General features: G+C 38.9%; 2 protein-coding genes across 3 annotated transcripts in view; both read left to right on the forward strand.

Annotated features, from left to right (window-relative positions):
• Positions 1 to 1,849: 1,849 nt before the first annotated feature.
• Positions 1,850 to 9,426, forward strand: LOC308294136 (diacylglycerol O-acyltransferase 1-like; the record flags this gene model as incomplete). Its single annotated transcript, XM_080736860.1, has 14 exons — positions 1,850 to 1,857; positions 2,672 to 2,759; positions 3,458 to 3,498; positions 3,614 to 3,705; positions 4,181 to 4,233; positions 4,323 to 4,428; positions 4,556 to 4,660; positions 5,235 to 5,338; positions 5,591 to 5,629; positions 6,827 to 6,936; positions 7,232 to 7,297; positions 7,423 to 7,510; positions 7,632 to 7,694; positions 8,736 to 9,426. The coding sequence occupies 14 exons, from the start codon at positions 1,850 to 1,852 to the stop codon at positions 8,913 to 8,915; spliced, it is 1,143 nt and encodes a 380-aa protein (XP_080592986.1). The 3' UTR covers positions 8,916 to 9,426.
• Positions 9,427 to 13,070: 3,644 nt separating this feature from the next.
• wwp2 (WW domain containing E3 ubiquitin protein ligase 2) overlaps positions 13,071 to 19,455 on the forward strand; it is a 68,433-nt gene continuing 62,048 nt past the window's right edge. For both annotated transcript variants that reach the window (XM_080736044.1, XM_080736045.1), the window contains exons 1-2: positions 13,071 to 13,140; positions 14,529 to 14,610. In XM_080736044.1, coding sequence (XP_080592170.1) covers positions 14,541 to 14,610 — 70 coding nt within the window. In that variant the 5' untranslated portion in view covers positions 13,071 to 13,140; positions 14,529 to 14,540. The remainder of the gene's footprint in view (positions 13,141 to 14,528; positions 14,611 to 19,455) is intronic.

Here is a 19,455-nt window from a genome sequence, read left to right on the forward strand (position 1 = left end):
GGTCTCCAGAACAACATACTAAAAGTCCTAAGAAATCCCAGTTGCGGAAATATGTTTAATTGACATTAATCCAAGACTTACTATACACTACACTATAAAGGCAAAAATGACTCCCAAAAAATCTGCTTTAAGTGGGATGTGAGGGGTCAAACTAGGGGTTATTAATTATTCTGAATCCATTGCAAGCATTTGTTTTGCATGAAAAACATTCCTTGGGCTAAAAACGGACCCCAAAAGGCTGTGAAAATTGATGACTCATCACTAAACCATCGTATTGTGGGGTCATTTCTTGCCCAAGGAATGTTTTTCATGCCAAACAAATGCTTGCAATGGATTCAGAATAATTAATAACCCCTAGTTTGACATCCCCCATCCCACTTAAAGCAGATTTTTTGGGAGTCATTTTTGCCTTTATAGTGTAGTGTATAGTAAGTCTTGGATTAATGTCAATTAAACATATTTCCGCAACTGGGATTTCTTAGGACTTTTAGTATGTTGTTCTGGAGACCTTATAGAAAAGGTCTGTGAAGAAAAAAATTCTTTTACAATTACTTTCTGTTTTGGGTCCAAAATGAGCTAGTTTGCCTGGACTACAGGGATCCTTTTAAGCTGCTGTCTTGCTGATGCAGAGTCATTTAAATAATTAAAATAAATACAAATTGTTTGAAGATTGATTTTTAACTGATATATAAAAATGAAATAAAAGTCATGGTAGCCTACAAATCTATTTAAATATTGTATAACTTTTACTTAAACAATATTGGTGGCACCGTGGCAGGCTGGCACCCAGATGTTTTTCTGCCCTACGTGTGGACCTCAACTTTTCACTGTTCTTTTTTAAATTGATTCCCTTCCAGACAATTCTCAATGAACTGGATTAAAGCATAACCGGATAGTGAGTGAACTGGTCTGGTGTGGCCTATGCAGATAGATAGATTCTACGTAGGCCTACTACGCGACTGCGTGGAGGTAGAGTGAACTGCACTTGCACTATGCTATAGTTTGCATAGCCTACGATCCTGCATGCCACCCGATGCCACCTGGTTTGGATCGTTTATGTTCCGTAAAAGCTGAATAAAGATCGGTGGCGGAAAGTACATTATCATTATGGGTCCAAATGAAATAATTTCCATTTGAATCAGCTGCCAGCTACCCCTTGCATTCTACTAGACTGGATACGCGTGGTGGTACAGTATGTGGGGCTGGGGCATGAAAAGGTGCGTAGCCCTGTCATTTGGAAACACCATCAACTCAGCGTTCGCATTTATTTAATTGTTGTGACTAATCCGAGGAGCGCACAGTCAGTGCAGTAGTGGGAGACTGTCTTAATTGCCTGCAACGCATTAGCTTTCAAAGCATTGAAAGCACACAATCCCTTAAATAAGAAGCAGCACACAGTATCATAAGAAAACGAAATATTTTATTTCAGGATCTCAAGGTTAGAAGAACCGATCGTCCTTGCCTGTGGTTATAGCACGTAGGCTACATAATACGTTCTAAGAGAAGTGATGTGGTTTCTTTTTAGTTGGTGTTGAATTTCAGACTAGTCTAGCTAGTATCTAGGCTAAATTATGATGTATGAGGAATATTGGAGAACATTTAGTGGCCTAATACTGCCTGTACGTGCTTTTCTTTTGCAAGAATATGGAGCCAACCTACACTCTCTGAGATTTCGAGTTTTGCTACAGTGACAAGCTTCAAATTAGGTAAAATGGACCTAGACGTGGATGCAGTGAGGAAGAGGTTCTCATCTGTCTGCTCCTCTTCCTCCACTGAAGAGGACGATGATGATGATGATGATGATGAGGGAATCTATCAGTCTGGCCCACAGGCTGAACGCCACCCCAACATGCTCTGGTAAACCAACCTCCCATTTATGTATGACTGACTCCTTTTCATAATTTCCTGTGCTGAAGATCTGAAAATAAAGATTTTCCATTTGCCTCAGTTTGTCCCATCAAAGATCCAAATATCCTAAAAAGGAGTAAAAATCTGTATCAAATTTGTTTGTAGAAGAAAAGGGACACTTGGAAGAGTGTTGTAGCTTACATACACTCAAAGGACATGCGTATGATGCATGGCTTGAGTTAAAGATGGGGTGCCATGATTTTCCCCTCTATAAAACATGATTATCTACTATTATGATTATACTAGGAGGAAGAATCTTTCCAAAAAAGTGTACAGAAAGAGTTAAAATTATGTTTTTATGTGGCCACACCCACCAGTTCATTGGTATGCGTGGTTGTCATGGTGGGTGGTGACCCAGCTGAAGTTAGCCACACCCATGTGTGTTGGGTGAATGGTAATTAGGGGAGGGGTTGATTCTATGATGTAATAAGTATGGGTGTTTTTGGAACTGCACGTCTGACCCAGCAGGTGGCATCCTCCAGCTAAAAACCCAAATAAAAAGAGAATGCATAATTTCTCATAACAACCACACCAGGGGGTCTAATGAAGTACTGTCAACCTCCTAGACACATGAAAACCAGAAAAAGTACAAAACTTTGGCACCACCTCTTTAACAGAAACCCATGTGGAAAACGTGGTGCCTATCACAGCTTTTATTATAAATGTGGCCAAATCAACTGTGTTGTCACTACATCAATGTTGAAGCCTACTTGCTTGCAAATGATTTGTGGACACAGTCACTGAAACTAGTTTGTTTGTTCAGTTGCCACTGTGTTCAGGATTCCCTGCTGAGCTCCAACAGATGTTTCACAGACTACAGAGGTGTCCGCAACTGGATTATCATCCTTCTGGTCGGTGCCCCATCTTAAACCTATCTTCTATTCATGTTTTAACGTCATTATTAATTACGTTTCTATCAAAAGCTTAAAAAATGGTTCTCTACCTTTTTTGAGCGCTGGGCCACTAGATATTTCAAACAATCCTCAAGGACCCCAGCCCACCCTACAACAAAATATAGTTTACAATACATGAAGGTACGAAATAGGATTGTGTCAAAGGTTGTGTCAAACCAGACACGTGATCTAAATGTCTCAATAGAAGAGCAGCTAGACCAAATACAATTACCCAAATTGTGAAAGTTATATTGTATTAATCTACGCTACCATACAGATTGGACAAAATAAAATGTTATTCACCCAAGAATGGACCACCTATAATTATGCCATGGAACACTATTGGTCTGTGAGAACAGTGATTGTCTGTGTAATAATAATAATAATACAGTATTACAGTTTATTACAGTACAAAAACTGTAATAAACATAATAACAATAATATTAATATTAATATTATAACCTTGTGTACCATTTTGTTGATGCACCTAAAAGTACAGTGTTTTCCATTTTCGCGAAAAGAAATGCGTTTCTTGTCTGACTAGCTTTCTTCTTTGCTTTTTATTTATTTGTGAAAACTTATTACTGATATCTCAAGACTCAATTTTGATTGATCCAGTGTTTCCCTGGCTACATTTGTGATTTCATGATTTTCAGGTCTTGACATATGCACACCTGATCTTGGAGAACTATATACAGTGAGTATGAACTTAAAACACACACTCTCACAAGCACTCACACATTACTCCCATACACGTACGGTATTGTACTGTATATAACAATAATGTTGTCTTATGTGTTCCCTTAAATTAGACATGGATTTTTAATAGATCTGATTCTGAAGAAGGTTTTGGAACATCTCACAGAGCAAAAGTACAGCTGGCCATCTATGAACCTTTTACTAGGTGAGACATCTGTTTATTATCTTAACCACTCGAACGCCAGCATCCATATTCTGCATGGGGGAACATAAAGCGACACGTTGTGAACTTGTAGATTGGATATTTCTGACAAAGAGACTCAGTTTGACACTCAGCCTGAATCTTCATTTCGTTCAGGACTGCAGCCAGACTAAAAGAGATTTGGTGTAGACGGAATAAAGCGGTCCAAGTTGTAACTCAGGTCCGTTTAACTAAGAATTGAGGGTTTAATTGTTAAAAGATCCATTGGGTCCTTAGTAACAACAACTATATAGACCCAATGTTTTCAGTGTGTTTTGAAAGCTGTTACAGCCACCTGCAACTAGCTTTGGAACCTAAAATGGAATGGAATTAGGGGCTTACAACAATTATAGAAACACTATAAAACTGTAAATGATTTGCAGAGGAATATGTATGATCTGTCGGTGATTATGACAATGTTGTTGTCAATTTCCTCCAGTTGGCAACATGTCTGCTATTGTGGCCTTGCTTCTCGAGAGGTCTCAGGAAAAGGTGAGACAAGCGCAAATCTTAAAAAAATATTTTTCTTTTACTAAATCAGGTTCTGATATGGAAAATGCATGTCTATTCTATTCTATTAGGGTACATTATCCTCCATCAATGGCCAGCGTTTACATCTAGGAAATCTAGGATTACTCATGCTATTGCCTGCTGTTGTCATTCTATATGACTCTAAAATATCAACAGGTAAATATTTCACAAGGTGTGTCATAGTCTAATCCACCTGTTGCAAGGGATGTATTTGGTCTGCTACATCACTGTAAACTAAAGCATATTATTGCATCCTTTCTGGATTGCCCTTTTTGCCCAGCAGGTGGCGCATTCCTCTCTCTGTGGACCTGCACTGTTCTGTTGCTTAAGCTATATTCCTACCAGGAAACTAATCGGTGGTACCGACAGGGTCATTTCATGGATGCAAGTATGTCAACATCAGCAAAAGTTGTCTATGCAGGATTGGAACCATTTCAGACAGATTTATCATGAACATTCACTACTATTACTGTATGTGTTTTCAGGGACAAACCAGAATGTATCACATGAGCCAGAAGTATATGAAAAGCACCTTACTTTGCAAGGTGAAGCTAACTATTTATTCAATGATACTCTTCTAAACCAGTGTTTCTCAAAATGGGTTCTGGGGACCCCCAGGGGTCACTGAGGGGATTCCAGGGGGTCCCCAGCTAAATTAATTGATATAGCATAAAAATCCATGTAACCACCAATATGATCTACAAGCTGTGATTGTACATCTGCCATTAAAAAAACAACTCAAATCCTGTCGGGGGTACCTGCACTGATACAAAATATTTTCAGATGGTGGTCCACGGCCATATTCATTTGGGGGTCCTTGACATGAACCATTGTTCTAAACTACGCAGGATTTGGGTTAAATAACTGTGAGGTTCTCTGAGTGAACGTTACTGAGAGATGGGTGTTCTGTAAAACATTATTTGTTTATTCTTTTTAAATGAGACGTTGATCTGCTTTTCTAGATCTTTACTACTTCCTCCTGGCCCCGACTTTGTGCTACCAGAGAAACTTCCCCCAAACGCCCAAAGTCCGTATCAACAAACTGCTGCAGAGGCTGATGGAAATGGTGAGTTGAATAATTGCCAACACTACTTCAGAAAATATGTCATTAATAGCTTTCCTATGTTTGTTTTTTGTTTTGTTTTTTATTGCAGATAATAAGTCAGTCAATAAATGACCTGACTGATGCCTACATTATGCAAAGCAATTTTAATATGACATTTGAAAGGACTTGATCTTTGTGGTGGTATCTGATACTTTGAGCACTGCTGCAGTCCTCTGTGTTTATTAATTCCTGCCTTGCCTCTGCCACCTACAGATGATCCTTATTCAGGTCATAGTTGGAATCGTACAGCAGGTGATTTGTTAAACATGTGTTTTTGGCAAGAATATACTAATAATACTACTATTACTACTATTACTACTACTACTACTACTACTACTACTACTACTACTACTACTACTACTACTACTACTGCTACTAATAATAATATGTCGCTGTTGGGCAGACCACCAATGTAGTTATTATTTAGCCACAAGCTCTTGTTTCTTCCTCTCTCTCTATAAATATAGAGAAATATATGTTTTTTCCTATGTTTAAAATGAAATATTGTATCAAAAGGCCTGTCTATTTATAAAACCCTGAACCAACAGACAGACTTAAGAAATAATAATCTGAAATAACAAAAATCTACAAGCTCACAACATAGATCGTCTATTTCTGCTACTTTTACAAAGGCAATAATTGATGAAAAAAATGAAATATGGAGACACAAGATTTCTGCCAGACAGCAACAAAAATATTTACATAAGATCTTTAATGGCATATGCATTAACTACTGTATATACCATAGCATATGAATATGCCATTAAAGATTTTATGTGTGTGAGAATACAGTGTCTACCATGATGTTATTTGGTTATATTAAGGCTATATGATTTAATACTGTTTATGTTCACATCCACCCTGATTATTTGTTTGTTGCCTGTACCTTTGGTTTTCTCTCAGTGGATTGAGCCCATCTTCCAGAGTTCAAAAACCTCTGTGAGTGATGCATACCGTTTCCTTTCATCATGTGATATCATTTGATATTAGTATGCTTTTGCAGCTGACAATTGTTTTTATATACTGTATGTATATATAGAATATGGACATCATAAGAAGGGTGGAGCACCTAGCGAGGCTTGTGGCAAGTATCTTTTTACAATGTATTTTTGCAGTGTTGTTGGTAATATGATTCATTCCATCGACTTCAGATGAACAGGACTAGATTTGTCACAGGTGTCTTCAGATATTGCACCACAAAGCAAATATGTAAACATATGTAAGGTCTAGGTCTAGAACGCCTGGCCTGGGATCCTAGTGTTTACAGATAACGGGTTAGAGCCAAAACAAACTAAAACATCCAAGGAATTCTGTCAAAGGGTGGGGGTGTTTTCCGTGATCTTATGAGAGGGGAAGAAAAATAATAATAATAAAAGAAATTGGTACAGTGATGTGTTTATTCTCCTAACAGACAAAGTATCCATGGTAATACATTTATGTTCTTCTCAGGCACCAACTCATTTCCTATGGCTCCTGTTCTTCTTTCTGTCTCATTCATACCTGAACTTCTGTGCTGAGCTCCTGCGGTTTGGAGATCGCCATTTCTATGGAGATTGGTGGTCAGTGAGTCATCATGTTATAATAGAGGGTATGCGCGTGACATCATCATCATAGCCCGGAAGTTATGCGAGAACACCTACTGAGTGGCAAAAAACTACTTTCTGGCCTTGACAGCCCATACATCCAAACAGAAATGTCCTATCTCATTGCATTAAACGACATTAAACTCACTTTGCCACTCACTTTGCCCCTCGATTTGCCATTCACTTTATGCATGCGCATACGCTCTATTGGACAACTGAAATTCTCTGTGTGATGGTATTTGTGATGGTATAACATATGATTTATATATAGGAATGCCACAACCCTGATAACGTTCTGGAGGAACTGGAATATTCCCTTTGAGAAATGGTGTCACAGGTATTGCAGCCTAATGGTGCTGAAATTGTTATGTTCCCTTTTTAATGTCAGGCTCAGGCATCAAGTGTTAACCTAACACATCCTGTTTATCTCTATATAATCTCTCCCTGTTGATGCTTGTGAAGACATCTGTACACACTGCTTGTGGAGAAGAATGTGTCCCCAACACGAGCAGAGGTATTGGTCTTTCTGGTGTCTGCTGTCCTTTGTGAGGTAAGACTCTACTACAATAAATATTTATTAGAAAGTAATAATAGCATTGTAAAATCAAATAAAATGATAATAACGAATAGCCCAAAATAACCACATAATGTTTTGTTTTTGGTCCTTGCAGTATGTGATTGCTCTACCTTTACACAGTTCCCGTATGTGGATCTTTCTCATGATGATACTTGAGGTGAGAGTGCTTCACTGTCTTATACAGGTTTACACGGTTAAACTGTTGCCCCAAATGTAGCCTTGAGATCCAGGCATTTCATTCACCCCAAATGAGAAGTATGTGTACCACTTAAGTTACATATACATACAGTAAATTCTCACAAAGTAGTAAATAGCAAACAAATTGAGATCGGTTGTTTGGTCAGTCCAACAGTTTGCTGCCAAACATGATATTTCAAAAATGACTGGTCAGATTGCCATAGAATTGGCAGTGTGCCTTCATCCTACACTGAGGATTATACCTACTGGTTTAAGGCCCAATGGCCTTCCCTCTAGTCTAGTGCCATCCATGTATTTCTAATTATACATGATATATAATCTTTGCTGACCATTCCTCTAGCCATCATCTGGCCAAAATGTCAAAGAGTGTGGGGCTCAAATAATGTTTGATGCCTGATGGCAATGTCAGTCGGTTTAAAATCTAAACCCACTTTGGTCTGGTTGGGTGTAAAGACCTGCATAGCCTCTTGGGGCCACTAGCAGGGCTTTTAGACTCTTACTGGTGTTAAATATACCCATGTAACCTAAAGTCCCTGGTTGACAAAAAAGAGAATAACAGTTTTACACACTTGATACTACTTTACTAGTATCAGGTCAGGTAGCATCGTTTAATAAATCAACGTACAACATGTTGAAATTATCTACATAAATAATAAAAAGTAATAATCTCTTTGGATTTTTGGTTTTTGTGGGGTTTTTTGTTTGCTCATTTTGTCTTGAGTTTTGCTTTTGTTATGTAGTGTGTGTTTTGTGTGAAAAAAAGAAAAATACACATATTGTTTAAAAAAAAAAAAAAAGTAATAATCTACATGGTGTAGACTAGGGAATAAGTAAGGGTACAGACACCTAGGGGTCCCCAGTCAATGAAGTATATATAGTTTAATTAGTTAATTACTTGCTTACTAACCTCGTTGAATAGTATAGACAACAATAACAGAATGTTTCCTTTCATCTCTTTGCTTTCCAATCTGTAATAAGCATTGTCTCTCCCCTCCTATAGCTTCTGGTGGCTGTTCTCCTTGGGCACTATTTCCAGGGTAACTATGGAAACACCTTCGTATGGGTGTGTCTGCTACTGGGCCCTCCTCTGGCTGTGACCTCCTACTTCCATGACCACTACATCAACCTTCGTCAGCTTCATCGTCTGTCTTCATCTTCATCGGACACAATATCTTTGTGACTGATATCTGCCCAGTGAACTGTGTCCTGTCCTGTGGTTGGAGGCACATGATGGCAACCACATCGAGATGAGATGAGATATACTTTATTAATCCCCGAAGGGAAATTAAGGTGTTTCAGCAGCATAGTGTGACAATACAAGATAAACTATCAGACAAGAAACAATGACACAACAAACACATGGACACAAACACAATAGACCTAAAGTTGATACATGACTATACACAAGGGGAGAGTTCTTATACATGTAAATTGTATAGTCTGATGGCAGTTGGCAAGAAAGAACGTTTATACCGCTCCGTGTGCATTTTCGTTGGGAAAGTGAGCCTCTGGCTGAAAGTGCTCTTCCTCTCCTGCATGTCACTATAGAGTGGATGGGAGGGGTTAACCAGGATGGAATTTAGTTTGTCCCTTATCCTCCTGTCTATAACTGACTGCAGACCCTCCATTTGGAGGCCAACTACTGAGCTGGTTTTATTATGGTTTTATTTAGCTTGTTTTATTTAGACCAAGGTGACTGTGATCTGGGGTTAAATGAGGACATGACTGTTCAAGTTCCCACTGAGGAGTGTAATAATGTCTTCCAGTGTTTCTGATTAACAGTTCAGCAGTGGCTTAACATTGTGAAAAAAATGCCATTCACCTCAAGGAATGTGTCATTTTGATATAGACCTCCGCTTCTTATTATGTTTGAGAAATAAATATAATGGACCAATTGTTCTCCTCATTAACCCAAGTGATGCTGGGTGCCTGCAGTTTATTGAATATGAAAACAAAAGTAATCATGCCTGTCACAAGTTGATGATGTCATAAACGTAATAGCCTACTTCCTATGGTAAATATGAGCATCAAATCAATATTTCAAATGTGTTTTTTTTTCTTCTTTTTTTGCACATGCACGCCATAAATTCCATAGGGATAGACCACACATGGTTTTATGACATCATCAACTTGCAACAAGCATTTCTCCTATCAAGTGAAAGTTAAGCTATTTCTAGAAGAAATAACATATTTAAGGTGTTTAAAATTTTACATTGTAGTTTTAGAGGACAATTATAATGTATTAAGCCCAGAAGTCATATGTGTCATATTAGCCAGGGATCCTTTTAAGAAAAATAAGGGATGCTTCTTTTTGATATGAACTGTTTGAACTTGTAAGATGTGTGTCATTGATTGAGTCACAAAAATAAGGAACAAAGTGTGTCCCTCAGTTTAATAAGAGGCACGTCTTCTAGTTTCCAATTAAGGGACAATTCTGTATTGCAAGGGATGGTTGGCAACCCTGTCAGGCAGAAACATGTCTTTGAAAAGCTAGTTCAACTGACTCAGTCAAATGATTTCCTTTGTGGATGCTTGGATCATTTCTGTATAATGATGTGAATCAGTGACATATCAGATAAGGTTGCTGCTTAGTGCTTACACACTGGTGTGTCAACATGTGTGGTTAAGGGGCACTATTTCACTCCAGCTTACTGTAAGTTTCATGGACAAGATCCATGAGGAAATACCAGGGATATGGTACGATAGGTTCAATCAGTACAAACATGCAGAAACTTTAAAGAATGATGAATAGGCGAATCAATTAGTGAACATTACAGCCTAATTATTATTATTTTGTATCTACTGCCATTATTTATTACTTAATATTTTAGTGTTTAACGTGTTGTTGAATTATAATAATGGAAAGAACATTCCTGACAATTTAACAGAGAATATGTGCAATGTAATAAACCAGTTTATTGTTATGTTGTCGTTTGGGGCATCATTTTATTAGAGTGGTTCCCAAACTTTTTAGCTCAAGACCCAAAAGAGAAATGTAGATGTTTGTTCGGGACCCAAACTAGTGAAAACAGCAGATCTACAAGTCCACAACTCATAGTGCTGCGTTGTGAGCTTGTAGTTGTAGATTGGTTATTTTCACTACCTCTTAAACATTTGTGTTCTAATTTATGGAATTTCTTTATAGATTTTTTAGCTGGTCAGCAGGACCAGCTCTTTAAACAGATTACATTGTCCTGAGACATTCAGGGGACCTAGGGGACCTATTTGCCGATTGGCTGTCCATGTCACATGGTCACCGAGCTCATGATCCATTGGCCAGGCCCTCCAGATCTGTACTGCTGTAATGACATATTTTGTCCAGCAGGGAGCACCATTCCTTCACACTGAGGCGGTGCCTGTGGCCAGCCTGCTTGTGATAAATGAAACAGAAGAAAAGAGAGGTCTATACTTGAGTAAAAGTACAAAAGTATTGGCATCAAAGTACAAAATGTTTGTATGATTGCTTGTAGATCGGCTATCATTCTTTGATTTTCACAAGTCATTGTTGACATCATCATCCATTTAAGCTTTATAATTAGCTTCATACTAACATTAACATTATTTTTCTTCTTTCAATTCTAAACGTAGAGATTAGGTTATGAAAGGAAGGTGATTAGGTGATGAAAACTAGCAAAACTATAGCAGCCATTCACTTTAATCAACGCGATGCATCCAATGTAATTGTGATGAGGATGTCAAACAAACGTTAATCACGTCGTATTTAATTATACTTCATCTGTTACAGATGATTGTCCAAATAAACCGTACGTTATTTAAACTGTGAGCCATTTATAGACAATATGCAGTGTTGCCCTGGGCATCGTTGTAGGCTGTAGTAGGTGATGTGTCACACCATCTGCATACCATCTGCATTAACATATGAACTGAACGAGTATGCAAGTTGTCAATGATTTAACTCTATGACCATGATATGGGCTTTGGTGTGAAGTCATGAAAATATCGTACCCTACACAATTTACAAAAGCAACACAAAGTACATTCATTGATGAGCTGCTTCTTCCTGTCATCTGATCAGTGTCCACACAGTAGATTAATTCGAGTTGCATTTTAATATCAAATGAAACAGAGCAAAAACGATGTGCTGAATGAACCAATGCGAGTCTTTGAGAATTACAGTTAGTATCTTCACAAATAATGAGCACATTTCTAGAGACACGGTAACACATTCATTGTACTAAATGACAAGAAAGCATATATTTAGAACGATATGTAGCAGTGAAATACCACAAGATTTTGGAAAATGCCTACAATCAATACACTTATTTGAACACCTTGGTTACATTAAGTTCTGCATAATGCGTACTTTCTGCTTTTGGTACATTTCAATACAAATACTTTTTATACTTGTACTCAAGTAAATTTTGAATACAAGTCTTCCACTTGTATGATACTTAAGTAAAGAATGCGAGTACTTTTCCCACTACTGCCTAATAAGCATGCTAGTTTTAGTAAAATCAGACATCACAGATAGATTTATAGAGTAATAGGCTATATGGCAACTGTAAACTTAGCAGGAGTCCTCCAGGCTATGGGGGAAAGTAGCTGTTGGAAAAAGTACTCAAATGTTTTACACTTGTTTTTTTAAAAGTATCTTAAAAGTATCAATACTGCACTGTAGATGTACTCAGTTATAAGTAAAAGTCACACACACACACACACACACACACACACACACACACACACACACACACACACACACACATACACGGGGGGGGGGGGAGTGACAAAATTCATAGATCTAGAACACAGACTTCATAGATATAGAACACAGAATATGTACAGTACAGTACAGTGAGGTACAGTATACAGTACAGTAAAGTACAGTAAGGTAATACGCAGTTATTACTGTTGTTTGAGCACGCCCGAGTTTTTTCAAAACTTTTTTTTTCCAAAAAACATTTTTTTCCAAAACCTTTTTTTTTTCAAAAAACATTTTTTTTTTTTTTCCAAAAAACATTTTTTTTTTCATCTGACCAGCTTATATATTGACTGTGTCAATTCTTGTTTTCTTTGATTTCAAGAAATTACTGAAAAAAGTAATTGAATTTAGTTTTTAATTCATGAATGTTGGGAATGTTTGTTTGTTTGTTGAAAATATTTGGAATATTAATAATTTAAAAAAATGTAGGAAACAAAAACAAACAAAAGGACACATAAAAATCTGTCTGCGACCCACAAATGGGTCTCGACCCACTGTTTGGGAACCAGTGTTTTATCATATCTACTTTTTTTTTTTCCTTCTTTTTTTTTTATTTATTATTACTGACATTGACGTCCAGAATCCATTGCGCCACAGTCAGATTACCGAGAATCACGTGGTACTGTCATTGAGGCGGAAATGAAAGTTAACTAGCGACACCAGCAGCAGACCACAGCTGAGAAAGGTACGATAACAAATAAACAATAAGTCCTCTCCTATCAGTGTCAATAGACATAACGTGTCCGGGGATAAATTAACTTAGTGTCTACACACCTTTTGCCATTATAGTTTCCCACAGCCGCTTTATCACCACGTCTTATAGAGGGAGAAATAAACCGACTGTGGCTGGCTAACAGTTAGCTTTATCTGGGTAGCATCATAAAATGCCCCCCTCTGATCTTCTTCCGTGTTTATGTTTTTTTCCTACGCTGGCCAAGGGTATTTAAATATGGAGATGGTTTAAACCCCCCCAGGCAGCGAGGCACCATATAAATCCGCAATTATAAGTCCTATTGTGTGGGGGCCATTGTCACCCCGAATAGCGGATTGTGTGCTGTCTGTGTATGTAATGTTAGAGGTGGGGGGGGTTTGACAATAGCTGATCTATAAGCTCACAACGCGTCGCGATGCGACGCGTTGTGAGCTTGTAGATCTGCTATTTTTCAAACGTTTCTCGGGGATGCTGTCTCCCCTTGTTGTGGACTCGGGGGCAGCTTTCATCTGCAGCAGCACGAACGATCAGAGGATGCGAGGCGGTCGGGACATCATCTTGTGTGTGTGTGTGTGTGTGTGTGTGTGTGTGTGTGTGTGTGAGTGTGTGAGTCTGTGAGGGAGAGAGAGAGAGAGAGATAAACATTCATTCATTCATTCTGCTCGTGTCAGGAGTCAGGACCACTGCATCATCATGCATGACCTCCTCGGTTGTGTCGTTGATTGCATAGCTATTTATTGACTGAGACTGATATCGTCACCAGCAGTCACCTTGATAGCAGCTAATACACCGGGGTACAGCAGCAGCTGCGATGTTTACATGTGTGTGTGTGTGATGGGTCTGGGACTGGGAGGAGGATCTTTCGCCACGACTTTTTCCATGGATGGTTTTAGGACGTCTCTGCTTCAGTCAGTGTGACTGTGATTGTCCCGACTTTAGCTGTGGCATAAAAAGGACAATACAGCCTTTCCATTGTCCTTGAATATTGAATGAAATCTGCAACGCATTGGATATTCTCTCTAGTGTCCGATTGGCTCAAGGTGATGTGCCGGGGTTTGACTTGAAGGTTATGGTACTCTTGCACCAAAATGAGAAAGCATCATAACAATCCTCTAATACTGTAATTTTTTTTTTTTTTAGCAAATTAGCTTTTTGGACAATATTGGTGAACAAATTATGTTAAATATTTGACAAACTTTGTGGTCCTTTTTTTCTTTCTTTCTCTTTGTCACTGTGGATGTGTGTCCACATTCACTTCTGTGTGTGTGTGTGTGTGTGTGTGTGTGTGTGTGTGTGTGTGTGTGCGTGTGCGTGTGCGTGTGTGTGCGTGTGTGTGCGTGTGCTTGTGTGTGTGTGTGTAGAGCTGGGATGTCATGGCAGCTGCCAGTGTGACCAGACCTGGCAGTGCCCAGACCACTGAGAAGTCTCAATTGACCTTGAAAGGTAATTATCACATTACTCAACTTGTTTTAATCGTTTACGCCGGTGATCTCAACCTTTGTGCCGCGAGGATATTGCAAGTGGGTCCCTTAGAGACTAACACTAAGATTTTAATGATGTTATATTATCATTACAATCTTAACATTAGTATTAATATTGTGTTTTGTGCGATTACGTCACCCCCAAAAGACAAAGTGTTGTTTGGGTCATGAGCAGTGTTAGGGCAAGTTACTTAACTGTTGTACAACTGGGTTTGCTGTGGCACAGTGTGAGCCATTTAGTAGTAGTATACAACACAACAGACTTAACTATTGATATAGGAAGCATCTCTTCAACGACTTACCTTGAAATCAGTCTGTTTAGTTCTGCCTGGCTTATAGCCTGGAGCAGATAGCGATAGAAATCTCATGCGTGTACTTGTGTGAATTTGTCTGTGTGTGTGTGTGTGTGTGTGTGTGTGTGTGTGTGTGCGCGCTCGTTTGTATGGGAGCGTGTGTGCATTGCATACATGCATGCGTGTTTTTCCCAATATTTTGAAATCAAGACCCGCCCCAACACTGCCACTGATTAGCTTACCCTGATATTTTAACAGCTATAACATGTTACTCGCAGCACTGGTCATTTACAAAACTACGCAAATATTATTTTCACCAAGAATAAAGGCATCATAAAGGCGATATGTCACACCACCCGTGTGTAAAGACAGAGAGTGTAAAAAGATTTATACAACCCCAACTGCCAGATCTAAATGAGCTTGGGTTGATATATCATGACATATCGGCATAGTATGTGAATTGCGTGGTTCCAATGTTGATCTCGGACTCAATGTGGCCGGCCTGGGACATTAAAGTCGTCTATCTATAGTGGCGTTTCCATAAAGCCACTTTTTGCGCATTAACGGCTTAGTCGCAAAATGTTTTTATGGAAACACTTCAAAATGCGAATAAACTTTCATTATCCGCAAAAAAGATTATCCGCTTGGAGGAGGAGGATTTTGAGGCTTAATCGAATAAACTAAATGCGCAAAAGTGAATGGAAACGGGTCAGACAATACATTCGAATAAAGTATGACGTTCGTCCATTTCCCCTGCCGCTTTGTCCATGGTATAGCGTTTGCCCACAAAACAAACCTGTTGTTTGTTACACACAGAGTGACACGGACCATGTGTAAATTCCTCCCGTTTTCACCTCAAGCCATCGGTGGCGAGCGAACCCTTCCTCATCCCACGGTGTTGCGTGCCTGAAGTGCCTGTGCAGCGACGCGACCGCGGTTTTCCCGGTGAACCGGTAGCTTTATGTATTGAGAGGAACTCTTGCCAATTTCGTAAGAGACTCGTCGCCAATTGTAATATATTTAAAAGTTATTTGGGGCCATGATGATGACTGATAATCCCTTCTTCCCACTACTAGACAGCGACCGAGTGACAGTCAGACGTGCAGACGGTGTAGTGCTCAGGTTCGGTCTGAAAAAAATCAGCCTGATCAACTCTTGCGACGTCGCTAATTCGAATGACACCCGCAAATGGAAACATGCTAAATTCGCTTTGTCTTAATGCGTATTTCTGATAATTCGCTTCCCTAATTCGATTACGTTTATGGAAACGCCACTTATGTCTATGACATATGACTCCAAAGTTAAGCAAGATTTCAGACTAATCCAAGCCCCACTGACTGATTTTTAAGCCAAATAATTTAGTTGTTAAATGTATTTTCCGTATAAGCATAACTATTCTGGACATGTCAAGTGGCAAACCTTTGTTGGAAAATATTCTGGTGAAGAGGGAAAATGTAGAGAGACAGGTATAGACCTCTGGTGTATAGGGTGTAAATGGTGTACCAGTGTTCAAAATAAATATGGCACTGATTGATTGATTGATTGTTTTATTAGACAATAAAAAAATGATACAGTAGGGTGCAGCCAAGCACTTTGGTCCAAAAGGATATCACAGAAGAAAGACTGTGTGGTTTTGTTTCCATTCAGGTCCCTTGCATTCACTCACAAAAAGAACAAGACACAAACCACCCAAAAAGGAACATCAACAACAACAAAAATGTAAAACATCTCTAAAACATGAGGTCTAAACAGTTTGGGGTTGGGATGGAAATACAATCGGAGATGGTATAAAGAGGTGTGATCATTACTTCTCCATTTGACCCGAAGCCGGTGATTTGCTTTTCTTGAGGGAAGGGGGCAGAGCATTCCACACCTGAGTGGCAGTGTTGTGAAAGGTGAATTTACCCATATTTGTTTTAAAAATGGGTGGCACCAGATCATTGTGTGCGCTCCCTCTAGTCCACTGGTTTGATCCGTCCACTGGTTTGAAAGATTAGCTCCAGATACACTTATAGACGGGTCACCTGCTGCAGCAGAGCCACACAATAGTGTAGTGTATATAGTGTTAGCATGGATACTGTAGTTTAATTGTTGATGTTTACGTGGGAAAGCCAGCAAGGGAGGGAAATCTCTGGGGCTGCATAAGCGATGCTGACATAGGTTGGTCTGGTGCCTGTTAAGCGGGGAGCGGAAGGATAGTGTGTTCCAACCTCCATATACTTTATGCTCTCCCACGAAACTCCTCACTGTCCTGGTGAAAAGAAGCGTCTATTGACTTGTGGTGACATGTGTTTGTCTACACCCTCCCCAAGACTACAAATACAGGTACTAGTGACAGGCTAGGTCACTATGTACATGGGAGGAATTAGATTTAGAATTTAGTTGATCTATTTACACAGCAGACAGTGTCTGCGGTGTGGAATTATTCAAAAGTAACAACACATTTGGGATCTGCAATAACTGTTCAGCTTCAGTCATGTATTGAGAGGAGAGAGAAATCATTTAATACCAAACTTTACAAGCCGCCTGGAAATGCGACATCTCGAAATATAGTGCTCACTATATTGCGGTTTACTATTGTAAACTTTATTGCAGCTTGTTTAAACAGGGTGTTGTGTTCATAAATCTGCATTTCCACCCAGCGTCACAGTTACAGTATAACAGGTGTACAGTCAATCCTCTGGTGAAAACAGTATTGATATCGGTCGATATAACCACAGAAATAATTATTGAATAGTTATTGAATATCGACCTAAATGTCAATATCATGCATCCATCCCTAACATTAACACTGAAGATTTCATTATCCAGATTTGGAAAACTATTTTAGATGAATCTCTTAATGCCCAACTGACAGTCCAGTCAAATATCTTTGGCAAGCATACTTTGAATTTGTGATCGCCAGTATGGACTACTGCAAGGTGTGTGCTAATTTAGGAACATTGTTAGTGACAGAAAATCATACTTCAGTGTGGAGTCTAAACTCTGTATTTACATATTGTCGCTAATATCGAGCAGAAACCTTTTTATTGGGGGAAATGTGACAAAAGAACCTTTGTTCCAATGTGTCCAATGTATTTAATATTTAGTCACAACAAGCTCACAAGGCATTAATTAACGAAAAAACATCAAAAGATGAAATATGGAGATGAACAAGGTTTATGCCTGATAGATAGCGACAATCGAAGTGCTCATTGTTACATGTTGCTCATATTAGTAAGTGTGAGTGACCACAGTGGAAAACTACTTCCACAACTGTCTACTACAGGGGTCTTCAACAGGGGGTCCAGGACCCCTAGGGGGTCCTCAGAGTTACTACAGAGGGTCCTCCAAATCTTTGTGTGATAGAAACTTTTATTCTCCTTTTTTATTTTAACCACTCGAACCCACTAGTGTCCATATTCTGAGAACTTTAGCCAAAAATAGTAGAGCTCACAACGCCTCGCGTAGATTGGCTATTTTCTGCAAAGAGGTTTGGTGTAGAGGGGGAAAAAGAGCAGACTAAGTACAGGGTGAAAGGTCAAGTTAATTAAATATTGACGGTTCAAGTGGTTAAATATCTGAAATTGACATGAATCCAAAATATACTGTGAGGATAGTGCTGTCAAACAATGAAACTATGGAATCTCTGAAAAGGTTGTGGGGGACCCTGCTTCATCTCTCTCTCTCAACAAAGGGGTCCTTGGCCTGAAAACGTTGAAGACCCCTGGTCTACCATTTTCCTTAAGTTCACTAAACTTTGCGGCACATTCATGTCTGTCTTTTCATGTCCCGTTCATTGTTTCCAGTAATACACTGTGTTGGCCGTCTTCCACCTCTCTCTGTCACTTCCTTCTGCTTACCAGAGAGCTGCAGATGAATCATGTTTTGTTCCATTTACCAGATGTTCAAAGACAGCATTCGTCTCTTCTCAAACCAGTCTAACTGATTACCTTGCTGGCGGTGGGATAGAAGATGATGCTTTGCTTTTCAAAGCGTTTATTCATTCCGCTGATCATTTTCATTTGAAAACCCTTTGGAGGATTTGGGGGCTTTGTGTGCTTATTTTCCAGAATACACCAAGGACCAAACAAATAAGTCAACACACACATATGACTGACACATGGCACAACAGGATATAACTATAAATACACATTGTTACTTTCTCTATTCTGTACTCTAAATTTGTAACTGCAAAATGTTGGGAACTTGGGAAATCATTTCACCCACTTTTTTACATCTGTAAACTTGTGATTTGACGGAAGTTGAAGTTGGAGGATTGATTATCAGCTGCTATAATGCAGAAAATATTCGATTCTATAGTTGCTCAATCTTTTGCTTAAAGGAGCTATAGTCAACTTTTTCTTGAAAAACGGATGCTAAAATAAAAATAATGTTTCGAAAATATTTTATAAAAGAATAAGCTTCATACATATGTTTCTATTCAAAAATGACCACAAAAAGCGTAAAATAAAGATGAAATAATAATTTTGGCCATTGTCAGACCGACACTTTGTTTACATTCTAGTCTATTC

The sequence above is a fragment of the Nannobrachium achirus genome, assembly GCF_963921795.1.
Source record: "Nannobrachium achirus genome assembly, chromosome: 11".
In the NCBI taxonomy this organism is placed as follows: Eukaryota; Metazoa; Chordata; class Actinopteri; order Myctophiformes; family Myctophidae; genus Nannobrachium; species Nannobrachium achirus.